This window comes from Neopelma chrysocephalum, unplaced genomic scaffold, assembly GCF_003984885.1.
Source record: "Neopelma chrysocephalum unplaced genomic scaffold, ASM398488v2 Primary Assembly neopelma1_96814, whole genome shotgun sequence".
NCBI lineage: Eukaryota > Metazoa > Chordata > Aves > Passeriformes > Pipridae > Neopelma > Neopelma chrysocephalum.
Window position 1 is genome coordinate 1,713,031 of NW_020925458.1, and position 17,719 is coordinate 1,730,749.

The following is a 17,719-nucleotide window of genomic DNA, read 5'->3' on the forward strand; positions in this document are numbered from 1 at the left end:
GTGGGTGAACCTAGATGCTTTTGCTGATGAGAAAATATGAGACTTTGAATTAAATTAAATACCGCGTGGCTTTTTGAATAAACTGTTCTCAATGTAATATCTTATTTGAGTTGAATTAGCCACCCCTCATTAATCCTTCTCAAACTATGTTGGTTTAGTTTTATATTTTACAAATTTTCTGTGGTTTTCCTTTCCCTCTTTCTTCTCCCAGATAAATCAAATCTCCTAGTCTTCAGAAGCAATAGTGTTTCTGATGTACCTTCATCACCTACGCTACAGAGACACAACAATGTCAATCAGATGGTCTTTCACAAAATCCGCAATGAGGACTTGATATTTGTAAGTCCATTAGTTGCTTTTTCTACTGCAGATATTGGGTTTAATACGTACCAAGTTTTAAAAACCTCTGTATGTGTTTAAAAGAGTCTTATCTGAGCCAGGAGATTTTGCTGTAATCTTTTCTTAGAGTTGTGGAAACAAAATATTTATTTTCATTTTCCATCAATGCAGATAATTACTTTTGTAAAATTAAGAAGCTTCCTTTTGACTACAATAGCAGTTGTTTGCTTCTAGAGTTAACATCAATTCCTTTCTCTCTGGTTCTCGCAGCAAGTTATTTTCTGAGATTCTTGAGGAATCAATAAGAAATAATCAAAGATTTAAGATGTTTCTGATATAGTTGTTTCCTTTTACCATCAATTTGACTCTACAGCCAGCACACCTCTAAAGATTTACATATGTGTTAATTAGGGATTTTTTTTTAAGAGATCTTTTGCAAAACAGGCAGATATTTCTGATTTTTTTCCCATCTGTATCCTTCCTTTCTTATAGGAGGAGAGTCTTGGACAGGGCACATTTACTAAGATTTTCAAAGGTGTAAGGAAAGAAGTGGGAGACTATGGCCAGCTCCATCAAACTGAAGTTCTTTTAAAGGTGCTGGATAAAGTGCATAGAAACTACTCTGAGGTTGGTGTTCAGTGCTATTACTTCTATAACATTTGTCCAAAGCATTACTTTTCTTAAAATAAATTAGTATTTGTTATATAGTAGAGTGCTGTATTGTTTAACCAAGCTCGTTCTTGGACTTGTGACAAACTGGGAGTATGGATTTGAGACTGACTTTGGGAAGTACACCTATGTATTTTATTTCCCCTCTCCCCACCACCCATCAGAGAATTCAGAGCTACCCACTGAGAACTGAAGAACAGTTTAGTTATACAAGTACCACAGAAGAGGTGGTATGGCCCCAGAATTGTCTTAACCGGTAAATTGCATACAGATGAGGGACCAGCATTTATGGTAAATCACTTTCTTTGAATAGACTGTTTTCAGTGTTTTGGAGTCATACAGATTCTCCAGTGAAATCAACATTTTGGATCAAGTAATAAAAAATCAGAAGTATTTATGTATGAGAAACACTTGCCATATATAGATTCACCCATATTCACTGAGGCTTTCCACTTTTTGAGTGAAGCTGTTAGCAAACCTGAAATGCCCTTGTGTAAAAACTAATACACTGGTGATGTAATTGAGCCCAAGATTGTGTATGTTATTTTACAGACTTTCACAAGATGTAGTAGTGTTTATTATATTAATGTAACTTCATATGGCTGTTTATTGTTTATTTAAATATATAATTGCTACAAATTCCTAATTAATCTAGCTGTATTTACAGCAAGCCAAGAGAACCAGTATACTGTTTACTGAACTTTTCAATTACTTAAGACAAATCTATATGAAATGTGAGCAAAAAAGAAAGAGGCATTTCAGGTGGCTAATATTGATAAGCAGTATAGGCATACACTTTGGACAATTGAAAACAGTAAAGAAACCATAAACCTATTATAATTTTAATAAGATGGGTAATATATTTACATTTTAAAGTTGAGTGGAATCAGTTACTAAAAGCTCAGAGAGTATAGAAATAAAAATATTTCTGAAGGAAAAATGTGCTCATTTTGACTTTGCTTTGTTGGGTGAATGATCAGTACACAAGCAAGTGTAGTTGGAGATACTGCTGAAGAGAATAAAAAATTATTAAAGAAATAAAAGCATTTGAAACTTTCCTGACAAAGTTAGATAAGGTCTTGCAGTAATGGATTAATTATATAATACTTGTGTTTTAACTTAATAGTATGCTAAAAAGAGACAAATTGGAAACTGAATAGTGCATTATGACAATAAATTAGAAACGGAATAGTGTGTTGCTAACTTTTCAAAGTTAACTGACATTGAAGAAAAGATTCTTTGAAAAATGTTGAGATACATCTGCCTGCAGAAAAAAGATATTGCTAACCCATCTGGAATGTGGATTATCAGTTACGTAGAAAAAAAAATGAGACAAAAAACCCCCACAACTGAGAAAATTCAAAACAAAACCAAAAACTTCCATAAAACAACAACAAACAATATAAAATATGTTACATAGGGTCTTTACAATGGGATAGAAGTTGAAATGTTTTCAAAAATGCATATGATTTAAATAAATTTATTAGAATTTTAGGGCTTTGTTTTCACTGATATTTATTTTTTCTCACTCTCTCCCCTACCAAAAAGTCCTTCTTTGAGGCAGCAAGTATGATGAGCCAGCTTTCTTACAAACATCTGGTGTTAAATTATGGAGTCTGCGTGTGTGGAGAAGAGAGTAAGTAGAAATTAATTATCTTCTTGTAGTGATTTTATACATCTCTGTCATTAGAGTTTGAATAAAAAACAGGGAAAAACAGGGGAAAAGAACCACCAAAACAAAACAATTAGAGGCAGCAGCTGGGCAACCAATACATATTTACATTGCAGTAGTATTAGTTTTGGTGTCTGAGAACTAGTTAATGTGGTGATAACAAAGAAAAGGGAAACATTGTCTTAAGTACAGTCGGTGTGAATAGTAACCTCTGTAAGTGACTGAGTCATGTCTGTTCTGTCTTAAGTACAGTCGGTGTGAATAGTAACCTCTGTAAGTGACTGAGTCATGTCTGTTCTGTCTGAGGATCGCACATTTGAAAAGTCTTGCTGAACCTCTGAAACAAGTTTTTGAGATGCCAAAGAAGTTGCACCCCCTATGTTGTATCAAGTGTGGTTAGCAAGAAAGGGAAGTGCTTGGCTACCCAAAAAACCCTTCGTTTACTGTGATCAGAAACTGCAACCCTTTTCCACACATGTGCTGACTTTGTGAGCACAAATATAGCTTTGGGAAGTTTGGTTTAGAGGTCCCATTCTGAAAACACGAGGTCCTATTACTTCAACAAAAACACTACAAAGTATTAACAGCAGTAAAATCTTTTCCTTGTCTGCAGAAGTTGATTGTCTTTTCAGTTTAGCTGCCTTGTGACTGTGTACTAATAAGGAGGTTTTTTTTAAGAACACCTGGAATACATTTATACCATCTTGTAATGAAATCTTTATTTTGAATGGTTTTCATATGCTCATGTATGCTATCTCCAAATAGGCACTGCTAGGTCTCACTTTGGCAGTATTTCCTCTTCGTGCAGTCTTTGGGCAGAAATGTCAGTTTGCCCTAAACCCTTTCTTTTTCTGTGATTACAAATTTGTACGAAAGAAAGCATTTTATAATAATTGTATAATCATATTATGTAGATGGTTGCTTTCATTAGGGAGAAAGAATTTCCAGAGGAGAAGGTGGGTTCTGTATCAGGAGTTACCTCTCTTAGAAGGCTGGAAGAAGTACAGCACTATGTTTGGCCAAGAACTTGTGCAAGCTTTACAAAAACAACCCAAGGGGTTTTTTTTTCTATTTCTGTAGTCCCTGTACCCCACACAGGGACTATATATAAAATTTCAGATAGATTAAGTTTATAATTGACAAAAATAATTTTTTTTATATATATATAGTTACTTATTTCACCTTTAGATCGTGGTTGTCCTCTACAGATTGTTCTGTTTCTGAAGGCAAAAGACTTATTACAATTTAATAAGAGCTAGTTACTAAGAAGTAGGAAGAAGCAGCTGTTATTGATTCTGTGGTTTACGCGATGTACAGATTTGATGAAAATTGTTTCACATAATTGCAAAAAAAAGAATAAATTCGCTGTCTGTAAAATGAATTTGTTAAAAAATCAGTTTATTTATTACAGACAAATTTAATACCAGTAGTTTCCAGTGTCTTTAGAGCCTAAATAAGAAACTAAATAAGAAATGCTCACTATTGCAATGTGAGCATCTTGCAACTGAGAGCGAGAGTTCAATCCTTTAACTTGAAATTGTTGTGTTGAAAGCGATGAAGAGAACACTTCATCGCTTTGAATGGATCTTGTTTCTGGTGTTACTTGCTGGGTGACTGCATGGAGACATATATGTCTTATATATTTAGTACCAATACTAGTCTGTTTTTAAGAAGAGTGTCTTTTGTCAGTAAAGCATTGTATCTGTCACCAAGAATAAAGATTGTAAACAACAGAGAAGTGAATTATTTGAATGGTATTTGACTCACTGCTGTATACTACTATGCTTTGTCAGTAATAACATTATTTACTGTGCCTTTCAAGTGAGGGTGGAATGATGCTCATTGTATTTTACCTAATTTGTAAAAGGCTACTAAGTCTAGTAATTTTGCATTTGAGATGAAATTATGTAAACTTCCACACACTGAAGAAGTATAAAGAACACGGAATATTTGTGGCAATACTCAGATGTCATGTAGCTTCAAAGTTATAGTTAAATCACCAACAAGGTATCAAAAAAGAGTGGTACTAAGAGTCATGAATCTGTCCTGAAATTTCATTTTTTGTTGTTGTTTTTTTTTAATTTTTACCTTTTTTACTATTATAAATCAGACATCCTTGTACAAGAATATGTAAAATTTGGATCCTTGGACACATATTTGAAAAAGAACAAAAACATTATCAATATTTTGTGGAAGCTGGAAGTAGCTAAACAGTTGGCATTAGCCATGCATTTTCTGGTAAGTAGTTGAATTTTGTTAATTCAAGTGTTTCAGACTAATGCATGTAGAAAGGCTGAGCTATTACCCCAAATCTTCAAACTCTGAAGGGTATTTGAAATAGGCTAGGCATACACCAAGTATTTAGTGAGATAGGCAAGGGCAGATTTATATCTTGCACAAAGTGTAATTGAATGTACCATTCTTTTTTAATGCTCTATGTTTTACCATGAAATAAAAACACATTTCCAGAAACGTGTTTTCTACTTTTTTCCCCACGAATCAGTCTTTTCTGGACTTCTCACCTAAGCTCATGATGCTGAATATAAACTATTTCTTGATAGTGTTATTACTTACCCACTGGGAGGGGAAAACACTGTACTGTTCACACTGCTGATATATTCTTTTTCGGCATTAGGTCCCAACCTTACAGTATGTTTAATTCAACATAAAGGCCATTTATCCAAGACAGGGTATGTGACTAGATGAGTCTTTCCTTTAAGAGAGTTTAAATGTTCTTACATTAATTTTAATGGATAATACTGATGGATTAATATTCTTCTGAGTAGTCAACATACATCAGATGGTTTTAAACTTGAAACTTTAGGTAGACAATGAAAATTGACTGGAAACCATAACTTTGAGAGGAACTGATGAAGTGTTTGAGGTTTGATAAAACTTATTCTATGATCATTATTTTATTTGCTGATGTTTCCCTCATGCTGTACAGTATTGGTTTTTACATACATCTTCCACCGAAAGACCTCTTTTGTTGATATGTAAAAGATGCATTTCTGTTTATAGGAGGATAAAGGCCTTGTTCATGGGAATGTCTGTGCAAAAAACATCTTGCTTATCAGAGAGGAAGATAGGAAGTCTGGAAACCTTCCATTTATAAAACTAAGTGATCCTGGCATCAGTATTACAGTTTTGCCAAGAGACAGTAAGTCTTTGTGTCAGCTTTCTTGTTCAGTGCTTCTGATTTGAAAAATAAGTTTGGGGCTGGGTTTTGTTTTCTGACCAGCATCTAAGGTACTTCTTTTATAGTAAGTTTCTTTATCTATCTGTCATTTTATAATAATCTCTGCAGTCCTAGCCAAGCAGTTTTGAGTGTATATTCTTTATCAGAAATAAACTACAGAAAACAAAGGCACAATTCTCCATTGTGTAAGATTTTTTTTTTCCTGATTATTCTCATTTTCAACTTCTTTTCACTGGTAGTACTATGCTATAATGTATGCTACAATGTAAATGTATCATATGGTCTGTTGCATTTGCACTTAGCTGCTGAACTTAGTGTCTTGTAATTGATCAAGTATTTTAGAGCATGGAGAAACTTTCAGAACTGAAAGAAAACACACTTTTAAAATGCTGACTGGCAATTAAAAATCATCTTCAGTGCATGTCTTGGTGAATACCTGAAGCCAGTGGATGACTTTAAAAGTACTGGGTTATCATCCACCATAGAGATTGTTTCAATGCTTTGTAAACAGCATAATTAATTAAAACCAAAGAGTGTGCAAGATTATTATCCTAATGGAACGAAGTAACCTTACTATTCTTTTTGTGGTCTTTTTAATAATTTTGGAAAAATTAAAACACTTCATACTTGGCAATCTTATACATCCCTAAGGAAATAATGCATCTAAGAGCCTATAAGCAATGTGGTGCCTTCATTTTCCAATAAACTATTTAAATTCTACCTGTTCTAATGTGAAGCCTACATTAATCTTATGCGATCTCATTTTAAGGAGCTCTAGATCCACATCCCTACAATCCCATGTTTTAAATTGTTACTACAGTCCGTATCGATAGTTTAGTAATCAGATAGTATGAAATTCCTTTTCATGGTGCCTTTTGCTGTGCCATAATGTGCCAATCACTACCAAAGTAATTTTTACTCTTTGACATGTAGTTGCTTTGTGGTAGCTACTAAGTCTTGGTAACATTGTGGGAAATGCAGATATCAGAGAAAAAGTGTAATGTGGAAATGGTGTTAAGTAAATTTTGTACCATTAGGCTTATCTTACAATAAAACTCATGATACCCCACTCTGATTCTTATTTTTGTCCATATTCTCTAACTTGCTTTTTTAGGCAGGAACAAAAAGTTGGAAAACTATTAAAAGCATATTACGGAGTGAAATACCTATGTACACAAAAGTGATTTTTACCAAATCAAAGATATGATGGAGTTTTCTGGTTTTATTATTCATCTTAACATGTTTCCTTGGTGTGATTGCACAGTTCTTCTTGAGAGAATACCATGGGTTCCTCCTGAATGTATTGAGAATCCCAAACAACTAAGCCTGGCCACAGACAAATGGAGTTTTGGTACCACTTTGTGGGAAATCTGCAGTGGAGGAGACAAACCCCTGAGTGCACTGGATTCTTCAAGGGTAGGTATTACTGACTCTGCAGTCATAACAGTTCTTTGACCACTTCTAATTTAAAACATCTGCTGTTGTAACTACATCAGCATGTAAAGTGTTGTGGTACATGACCACTGTAGGAAAGAGATATTTCTGCTGGTATATAATGATCAGAAGAGATAATTTGAAGTTTGATTTTGTTATTTGTTTTGATTTTATGAGGGCAAAGTACAGTATTGTCAGTTTTGTCTTGTTCATATTTCTGTTGCTTTGTTGCAGCAGTGTATCACTTAAAACAAAAAGTATTCCTAAAAATATTAATGGATTTTAATTGACATTATTCTAGGAATTGAACATCTTAAATACTGTAGGACTTTGTGTGTTGCAGACAATTCTATTTTAGCGAAACCAGAAATAATAATTTTATCTCAAATAGGGGCAGGGGATGGAGGAGAAACATATTCCATAAAAATACTATGTCATATATATTCACTTCTGTAGTTGGAAGCAAAAAGAATACTTTCCTATGCTACAAAAAGATTTGTAGTATTATTTTTATAAGTGAACTGTAACCTTCTGACAAAGCCTGATCTGATTTCTCAAGTATCTTAATCACTTCTTACAATAAGCTCCAAGGGTTACCTAGACCATCTAAGTATTTAAGAAGTTGCCCTCCTTTCCTGTTGTCTACATTCTTTCATAATACTCATGAAGCTCTTTACAGCTGTGAGCTCAGCCAGCTTCACAGATCCATAGAATTCTCTGCTGGACCCATCCAGTTGTGGTTTTATGGAATTACCAATAAAGGAGGTGCTATTTTTCTCATCTTTCTCTCTTATCTTCCTTCAATAACTGTCTGGAAATTTGTGAACTGATTGCTCTAAATTATACCAGCCTTTTTTTTAATGGAAAATGTTCAGATATACATTCAGTGAGATAACAAGCCTAGGCTGAAAGCTGTAATTTTTGGCTGCTCTGGTGAGAATGTTAAGGCTTCTGTAACCCTTAATGGTTGTAAAATGTAAAATGACTTATCTATTTAATTCCAGAAACTACAGTTTTATGAAGATAGGCACCAGCTTCCTGCCCCCAACTGGACGGAACTTGCCAACCTTATAAATAACTGTATGGATTATGAGCCAGATTTCAGGCCTTCTTTTAGGGCAATTATACGTGATTTGAACAGTTTGTTCACTCCAGGTGAGTCTGTGATACAGCAGGAACACGCTAGACAAAAAGAACCCTGGTTCCTATTGGTTCACTTTCATGTAGTGTCTTCCTTCTTGGTACATTTTTTGCAGTACATCTGTGTCTTTGACTGCAAATTACTACATAGAAATTAAGGTGGCTGTTAATATTCTACTGAGGTTGGAGGATGTCAAAGAAAGGTAGAACATGCCATGACTGTAATAAGGTTCTTCCTTTTTTTGTTCATTACTCTGTGCCTTCTGTTCCCTTTCTTCTCTCCTTCCTTCTGCCTCTCAGATTACGAGCTATTGACAGAAAGTGATATGTTGCCAAATATGAGAATTGGAGCACTTGGATTTTCTGGTGCTTTTGAAGATCGGGACCCAACACAATTTGAAGAAAGACACCTTAAGTTTTTACAGCAACTTGGCAAGGTAGGCTGTTTAAAATTCTCTAATAGTCTAGGAAATAACTGTGTTTTTCAGTTATCTTTTTACAACCCCATGTACATTATTTACATTAAAACTTCTGTTACAGAAATTAGTAATTTCAGTCATATCCGAGCACCACGTGCAGTCCCTTTTTTCCTCTTTTTTCACTTCCACAGTATCCTTAGGTACTGCGAAAGTTAGCTGGCCTCCACAGTGGATCAGTCACATCAAAAGGCTGGAGTATTTTTCTGTAATGAAGAGCTGGCTCTGACATAATCTTTATATATATACATATATACACTTACACACACACGCATACACGCTCGGTGTTCAGTTAACAATACTCTGGAGCAGTCTTGCACAGCACTAGTGGGATTGGGTTTTTTGTGCATGCATATTCTGAGAAATCTGAATTTAATGATGTCTTTGAATTTAATAATATATTCAAGATATATGTAGGCCTTGAACCTTTTGGACTTTAGAAGTCGGTATTTGGTTACTAGTTTTGGAGGTCATTGCAGTCTGTCTGTCTGAAAGCATGCCTACACAGATGACCAGCTGCAGTTGGCAGATCTTCACCAAGACCATTCATTTTTCCAGGATGGTTCCTTGCTGGCATAAGATAGCTATGTATTCCTTTGGCTCCAAATACTGGTGGAAGCAAATCTGAAAACAAAGTAGCAGAACTACTTCTGTTTGCAGATGGCTAATTGTTGGCTGTAAGTGGTAGCATAGCATGGGGAGAACAACAGAGTGGTAGGTGTTGGCTGCATAAAAGAAGACAAAGACAATATAAACAGAGAAAGAGAAGAAAGTAGAACCAAGAAAAGAAGGACAATCAAGGACTGAGAGGAAGGGATTTATGCAAGAGCAGGAAAAGGAGTATGCCAGCTGACAGTTTGGAAGTGCAAGTAGAAATTTGTGAGGGGGAAGAAAATGAATGAACATCACACCCTCTTCTTGTCCTTGTTTCCTGGGCATTCCTTTCCTATTTGCTTCCTTTCATAAAATATATTTCATTTAGAACTGATACCCGTGATTACTACCCCGATTTCTCTCAGGGAGATTTTGTAGCATTTCACTTAAATAATGAATCGCAGTCACCTTAATGCTTAATATAGTGAGCACTGAACAAACACTACAAATGCTGTACACTAAGAAACACTAAGAAAGAGAGAATGATGCGGACTTGTTTTTAATTCCCAAGTATTTCCATTTGTGATCTAGGGAAATTTTGGCAGTGTTGAGATGTGCCGGTATGACCCACTGCAGGATAATACCGGAGAGGTGGTGGCTGTGAAAAAGCTGCAACATAGCACAGAAGAGCACCTGAGGGACTTTGAAAGAGAAATTGAAATACTTAAATCTCTGCAGCATGATAACATCGTTAAATACAAAGGAGTATGCTACAGTGCAGGTATGTGCTATATTGAGTACACCTTCAAGTGTACAGTTAAGTATGCCTACCGAGAAATTCAGAGAGGTGTTTATGACAGTCACTGACTTGTCCTAGCTTTACCAGGACTTACAGAGTACAAAACAAACTAAATAGTGTCTGTTGTGTATCTCAGTAAAAGGTGGACATTTTATTCAATCAGCTCATTGCATAACTTCATTTATTCAGAGTACTGTTTTGACTATTTACATAGCTTTATGTAAAAGCATAAAGGACTTCCTAGAAAAGAATATAGAGTTTAAGGGGGAAAAATGCACCATGTAACTGTTCTTGTTTTTTTCACTCAGTGTAATATTTCAGAGTGGGTATTACCAAGTTCTAGTACAACCTGTACAGTGAAAGAGTGTACAAGAAAAAGTTTCAGAAACAGATCTGTTTGAGTGAATTGGTGATGCCAATGAATGAAAGTGTCGGTTCTGCCCAGGATCTTACTGTAAAAAGAAAAATCTTGAGTTCAAAATCAGGCTAAGTTTTTAAACTTTTACTTTGCTTTCATAATAGTAGATAAAGTATTGATGAGATGATCTTGATTAGTGATATACTAGTATATCAAGCATATCCACATTGTTGTTAAGTTTAAATCAGTGGCATTTCCTGAGCAAATGCGTTTAAGTGATAATGAAAAATTGCATAGTGATGTACAAATCAGAATTTAATTTTTCAGTATTAAGACTATTTTCTGTTACTCCTATTGGTGTTCTAAAATAATTATGTTTTAAAACTTGCCATTGGAAAATTACAGAAAAATTAAGTGCATTTTTTATTGTTGTTGTAAAAGGTCGTAGGAATCTAAGATTAATTATGGAATATTTACCATATGGAAGTTTACGAGATTATCTTCAGAAACACAAGGAGAGGCTGGACCACAAGAAGCTTTTGCTGTATGCGTCTCAGATATGCAAGGTAGGAAATTTCAAATTATTATTTATGGTTTTCAACAGAGTTTTGTCTTTTTGGTCTCATCCCATTTGTCTCAAAATAACTATAATTGGTTGTTTTGGTGTATCTTCTACAATACTGTTGGGCTGCTAGCACCACATGACCCCAAAAAAAGTAGCAGTATATATTCACGTAGTCAAGAGCTGGAAAAACTTCTGAGTATCTTAGTACAGGATGCTGAGACTGACCTATCTGCTGACTGAGGCATTATATACTCCATTTATTTTTCTGTATTTTCTAGCTTACTAAGGTTGTATTTCAATCAGAATAATTAAAACCTCTCTTTGCCCTAATGAGACCTGAAATAAGATTTAGTAGGCATTAATATACTGACTCAGGCAATCTGTTTGGGACATACTATAATTGATTTTTCAGAACTTTGACATTCAACTGTAAAACCACTGTAACAACAAAAAATTACTTTTAGCTCTGAATAATATTAGACAAAGAGCAAAGATACATGGTTTCTGTATGAAGAACTAGAGGCCAGAAAAATACCCAAAGCTGTAATAAATTATTTGGTACTGAACATAATTCAGAAAAATTCTGCAAAGGGGGGCAAACATCTGATCTTTATTGTGATATCTCATTTCCTTAGAAAGAGGGCTTATGCATACCCTAGTTTTATTCTGTAATTATGCTTTAGATACAAGAAACTGTAGACACTTCAGATTTCATTGAATATTCAGTAGTTTTGGGGGGGAAAAAAAGGGGGTGAGGGAGACAGAGACAAAAATAAAAAAATATAACCACACCCCATAAAGGCATGTACCAGAATTATTTTTAAATTCCTTTTTTCCAATACCCACATCAAAGACATGCTTACATAACATTAGTAAGTGTTCTTTAGGGTCTGTAGCCCACAGATGTCTGGTAATAGTACCCTACCACACTTAGAGCAGGAGACTTTCCTTCTGCAATATCCACAGAAAAGGCCTTACAAAAATCAGGAGAGAGTCTCTGCCGGAGCCGAGATCTTCTGTAGACATTCAAACTTTCACATGGTGAAAAGAGCTTGCTACTTCCCTGCTTGAAACTGGCCTAACTCATGAACTCTTCAGCTGCCGGACCTAGTGCATGTACAGAGGGTTGCATGCAATTTAACAGCTTTTCTCACCTATTCACATGCTTCACTGAAGCACAGTGATGTGGGTAGTCTCCATCAAAAGCTCCTTGATGGGCAATCCGTGTGGAATGAGGTGAGAAAACAGAAAATGCTAGCAAGTCTGTGGCAAGTGTCACAGAAAGAAGGATTGAACGTGTGACCACCTACTCAGAGGGTTGAAGAGCCCTCTGATCTGTGTGTCCAAAACAAGAAGTCATTCTGCAGTAACAGGCCTAAGAAATTCTCTTAGAATTATTTCTGCAACAAAATAACTGTTAAGCTGGTAAATTACTGAAAACAATCTTTGTTCAAGCAGAACTGGAAGAGCCTTAATACTCAGCACTAACTCCAAGGATTGTGACTGCATCTTTCATAGTATAATGATGCAACAGGGACCTGCAGGTGCCTGCCATGTGTACTCTCATAAGAAGCTGTGGAGCATATGTAAGTCTTCAGGCCTTTATTCAAAGCCTGGAGGAACAATAGTGGCAACATAAGTCAGGACCCTTGTCTCTGAGACAGAGGTATCTGATGGGAAGACTGGAAGGTGGATTTTGGCCTTTGCAGGCTGTGCAAGTATGGCAGGAATCTTTGGGAAAGGAATTGTATTCAGAAAGTACAAAGGAAAGGGGTCTTGATGTGTGTGTACGTATACATATATAAAAGAATCTTCAAAATATTACAGATCTTCAGGATGGTGAGAAATCAAAATAGCAGATGAAATGACTGCTTCCTAAGTACCAAGCACCAGCTGAGACAAAGGGAGCTAAAATATGCCTCCTGCCTCATACTTAAGTGGAAAAAACATCCTGCTTTCATGTGACAAACCATGGGTACAAACAAATGTGGGAAATCCGCATAGAACTTGCTCTTAAAGAAATACGTTTTCACTTCTAGGGGAAGCAAAGTCTAAGAGTTACAGTGAACATGCCTTGCTTTGCACTGTATGACCTGCAAAGTAGAGGTTATATCGATTGCTTTAAGATTTCACTCTAATCTGCAGCATTCTGTTACTCCAAAGCAGCTTAATTATAAACATAGTAAGTACCTGACACTGTGAAAATGGAATCTGAATGCTTTTTCTTCTATTTTTAACTCTTTAGCTGCTTTTCCTTCTCTTACAATGTTTGCTCTTTCAGCATCTTACATCTCTTCTTTCTGCTGTGCATTTCTTCACTGTAATTCTTGGGCTTTTTTAGTCAAAAACCTTTCTCCCTTTGCCTTGCTGCTCTCCTCTCAAGTGTATTAGAGAAATGAAGGCATGCCCATACCTGACGGTTGAGATGGATGTGTTTGGCTACTTGCTGTGTTTTGGTTCCTTGCTACAATACTGGGAAAGGATTTTCCCATCTCTTAATGCTTAAAATGCTTCAGGTGTCTTTGCTGAAGAGCACAACTTTAAAGATAGAAACATTTGAAAAAACATAATTAAACTCCATTGTTAGACTAGTGCCACAGGATTATGATTTCCACTTAGAATTTGCATGACTTCAATTAAGCATCTGTATTAGATTAGGTGTTTTCCAGGCTAACAGATAAGTTACTATCATCAAACTTCAGGGCTGTTTTCTGCATAGTACATACTAATAAGAAAAAGCTGTAGCATTTGCATGGACTAGTTGTACCAGGAACACGAGAGTCTCATTTTGAAGAAGCTAGGTTTGGTATTTTTCCAGATGGTAGTAAGTAAGTGGGCAGTGAAGAATGGGACATTTTTGAACGGTTTTGTTCTTGGGATGGGCTGTGAGAGAACAGTAATGCCACCCAGCGGTGCTGAGGGGTTATGGAGTCTGACAGGAGGGTTACACTTCAGAGCCAAACTCTTTCTGAGGTTCCTCACATTAAAAAAAAAAAAAGAGAGAGAGAGAAATAAACCTTTTGGCATTAATAGTATAACGCCGATGTTCAAAACTTTTGAGCCCACCAACGTTATAAGTGTAATTTATTACTTTTCAGTTGTGTTGAAGGAGTGATATGGTTTCTTAAGAAACTCTGAAACTGACAGCTTGCTTTGTGATTCCTTTCACATAGGAGCTGGGTATCTTGGGTCGTTGTGCGGCATCAATTTCTGCCCATCATTTATTGCTGTCTAAGCAAGACCTTCTTGTTTTAGTAATGCCACACTGGCTCCTTCCATATTTTGTTGTTAGTGAAAATAATTAGGTGCATTGGTAAGAAGGGATCATCAGCAACAAAAACCAACATGGCTTTGGAGCAGTGTTTTATTACAGCAATTCATGGAAATATAACAATAAGCAGAACTGTGTTGGCGGATAATGATCCATGCAAAAGAGAAACAAGACACATGGGTGGGAATACAGTGAGAGAATTGTTGTCAAATTCAAGAAATCATAACGTTTCATGGAAGCAATCAGGAAAGTAGATGTACAAAGTGAAAAAAAAGAGTAAATGAAATGGGTAGGTAGGACAGTCTTCTCATGTGCTCTGGATTGTGTAGCTTAGCCCAAGTTTTGTTTTCCTTCTGTATATCACCAGAAAACTGCATTTGGCTACAGAAAGGAGCTGTAACAGCTATCCACCTACAATAAAAAATACTTGGTGGTCAGTCTACGTCCCTCCAGTTAAGGGAGTCCCTGAGCTTGGAAAAAGTAACTCCTCAGGGAAGACAAATGTTCAAGCACACATACTTTAATAATGATTAGGTTTTGGTTTTAACTTTGAGGTTAATTTATTCTCTTAGGGAAAGTGCAGCTACGTAATGGTTAAAAGTAACTCTTTTTCTCTTATGTTTGTGACCTCTACGCGTAGGGCATGGAGTATCTGGGTACGAAAAGATACGTTCACCGGGATTTAGCAACAAGAAATATCTTGGTGGAGAATGAGAACAGAGTTAAAATTGGAGATTTTGGATTGACAAAAGTCTTGCCACAAGACAAAGAATACTACAAAGTGAAAGAACCTGGTGAAAGTCCTATATTTTGGTAAGTCTTCTTTTGGTATGTGACATTATGGCGTTTTCAGTTTTTGCCATTTCAGCCAATTGTTTTCCATATTATGGAATTTTTAAGTGCAAACTCCGCATCAGTTTCCCAGCATTGTGAAAGTCACGTGCATGATGTTTGACTTCATAGAACAACATCTGGGAATTTTCAACATATTTGAAAAAAAAAAAAACAAAACAAAAACCATCCCAAACAAACTCCTAAAAAATACCAACATATTTAAAAGAAATAGTATCCAATGGGAAAGACATAAGGGAGATCTGAAAGGGTCTATTCCCCTGGCTGCTTTCAAATGTTTGGACCTTTCAGTTCCCTAAACACTGGTCATTCGTGTCTTCTAACTGAGACCTGTCAGATAAACTGTCTGGTGACCAAGTGGGGTTAAGTCCCCAGTTGTAATTAACAAGAATAAAGTGCTGAGATTTAGTATTCAGGTGGATGTCTGTATTTTGCAACTGAGCTTCCAGAGAAGGTCTAAGTTACCCCAAATTACAGCAATGCTCCAACAAACTGCACTTGGCTTGAACAGGAAAAGAACACTTAGTGTAGCCTGTGGGAGACTGAATGATTATGAAATACAAGTTCTGACTGTATTCAGAATGCCAGAAATATGTTTAATCTCTGTTCTATGAAGACATAGAAATACCTTAGAAAATACACTGGCAGATAGCTGGCAGAAAATACACTGGCAGATAAAAACCATTTTATGTCTTGATAACAAAAAAAATGCCATTCTGTAAATGTGTTTTTAGTCTATATTTTATTTCTGCCTTAGGCACTGTTTATCTGAAGGATAAATGATACAAAATGGCATCTTAGTAGTTATTAGAGATGTACAGTGTAATTCCAAAATTACCTGGGACACAGTTCAAGGCTCACTAAAAGTGTTAAAAGGCTATAATTGTCTTTCTTTCCAGTTCTTATCACATCAAAATCTTGGTTACTTGTACTACAGATAAGAAAAATATTTACAACTTTGTTGGAAAAAATGTCAAACTTGGTTATAGTTATCACTAACTGTGTTTAAGGTGGATTTGGTCTTCAATACCAATTAACTATTATTAAAGGAATAGTTACTATATGAAGGTACTGGAAGGAAATGAGAACGTGCTAATATCTATGCATAAATAACATTTATTCATGAAAAAAAGTCAGTCTTGTTAAAACAAATGTTTTCAAAACCAAGAAATTTACAGAGGAATTTTCCTTTTACCATATGTTGCAGGTATGCTCCAGAATCTCTGACAGAAAGCAAATTTTCTGTGGCCTCAGATGTGTGGAGTTTTGGTGTCGTCTTGTATGAACTCTTCACCTATATTGACAAAAGCAAAAGCCCACCAGCTGTAAGTATATAGTAATAGTTCTCAGAGATTTTTCTTCATTTATTTAAGTTTTCTAGAATATATGGATTGTTCCTATACCTAAATAGGTTAATATTTACTCATCCTTTCCTGGAGATATTTTAGTGGTTTTGAGGCATCCAATGAGAAGCAATAACGTGCTGAAAGATGTTAGTATCAAGCCATAAGTAGGAAAGGAGATCTGAAAATTTCTTGACAGTCTGCAGATCTTATCCATCCTGGAACTTCTAACTCTTTGATAAAGATTTTAAATCTCTTATTATAGATTGTTCTTTCCCATCCTTCATGGAGGGTCATCCCAGATGCAATCATTTCATTGAAAGATGACATGTATTTTTAACACTATTCCAAATTCAAGGCTGAACTAAACAAATCCATATACATTAAATTAATTTAAATAAGATAACTTAAAGGTATCTTGTTATGTTACCAGAACCCAAATTAGTAAGTGAGTGAAGTTCATGAAGGAAAGGGAGTGGCTTTTTGCAGAGTGTTGACAGGCATTTTAAAGACAAACTTGCAGTGAGTGGAGAAAAATACTACTAACAGTTCTCCAGCTGGAAATAAGATTCATGACCTAACATACACCTTCTGCAGGCATAACAAAGGAGAGTGGAGCCTTTTATGTTTACTGAAGCTGACCTCACCCTTGGCCAGAATCTGGCAAAAGTGGTTTTGAGAGCCGAATAGTGATGATAGGCACTGACATTGGCTATCTCTGCATTGGCTCAGTGGACTTCTTAGTAATTTGATGCAATGAGCTGTCAAAGGTATCACGGAAGAGCTCTCAAAACAGGGGCAGCTCTTCCAACATAATAACATAAACGTTGCAGACACCGAGAGTTCTTCTTCAGAAGGATTATGAAAGGAAAAGTGGTAGAGTAAGTTATGGGTTCAGGTGGACTATGCTTGGAATGAATCATTTCTACATGTGCATTCACCACTTCACCAGGTTGGTTATTGTCGTGAGGTCTTGGTCCGAGGGGAAAAGAAGGACACACAAGACAC

The 17,719-nt window shown here is 35.8% G+C and overlaps 1 protein-coding gene across 6 annotated transcripts in view; it reads left to right on the forward strand.

Moving 5' to 3' along the window:
* JAK2 (Janus kinase 2) overlaps positions 1-17,719 on the forward strand; it is an 85,881-nt gene that overhangs the window by 58,104 nt on the left and 10,058 nt on the right. For all 6 annotated transcript variants that reach the window (XM_027709568.1, XM_027709567.1, XM_027709571.1 and 3 more), the window contains 12 exons: positions 212-339; positions 832-966; positions 2,557-2,644; positions 4,791-4,918; positions 5,702-5,840; positions 7,144-7,295; positions 8,318-8,468; positions 8,754-8,890; positions 10,115-10,304; positions 11,122-11,246; positions 15,157-15,329; positions 16,576-16,693. In XM_027709568.1, coding sequence (XP_027565369.1) covers positions 212-339; positions 832-966; positions 2,557-2,644; positions 4,791-4,918; positions 5,702-5,840; positions 7,144-7,295; positions 8,318-8,468; positions 8,754-8,890; positions 10,115-10,304; positions 11,122-11,246; positions 15,157-15,329; positions 16,576-16,693 — 1,664 coding nt within the window. The remainder of the gene's footprint in view (positions 1-211; positions 340-831; positions 967-2,556; positions 2,645-4,790; positions 4,919-5,701; positions 5,841-7,143; positions 7,296-8,317; positions 8,469-8,753; positions 8,891-10,114; positions 10,305-11,121; positions 11,247-15,156; positions 15,330-16,575; positions 16,694-17,719) is intronic.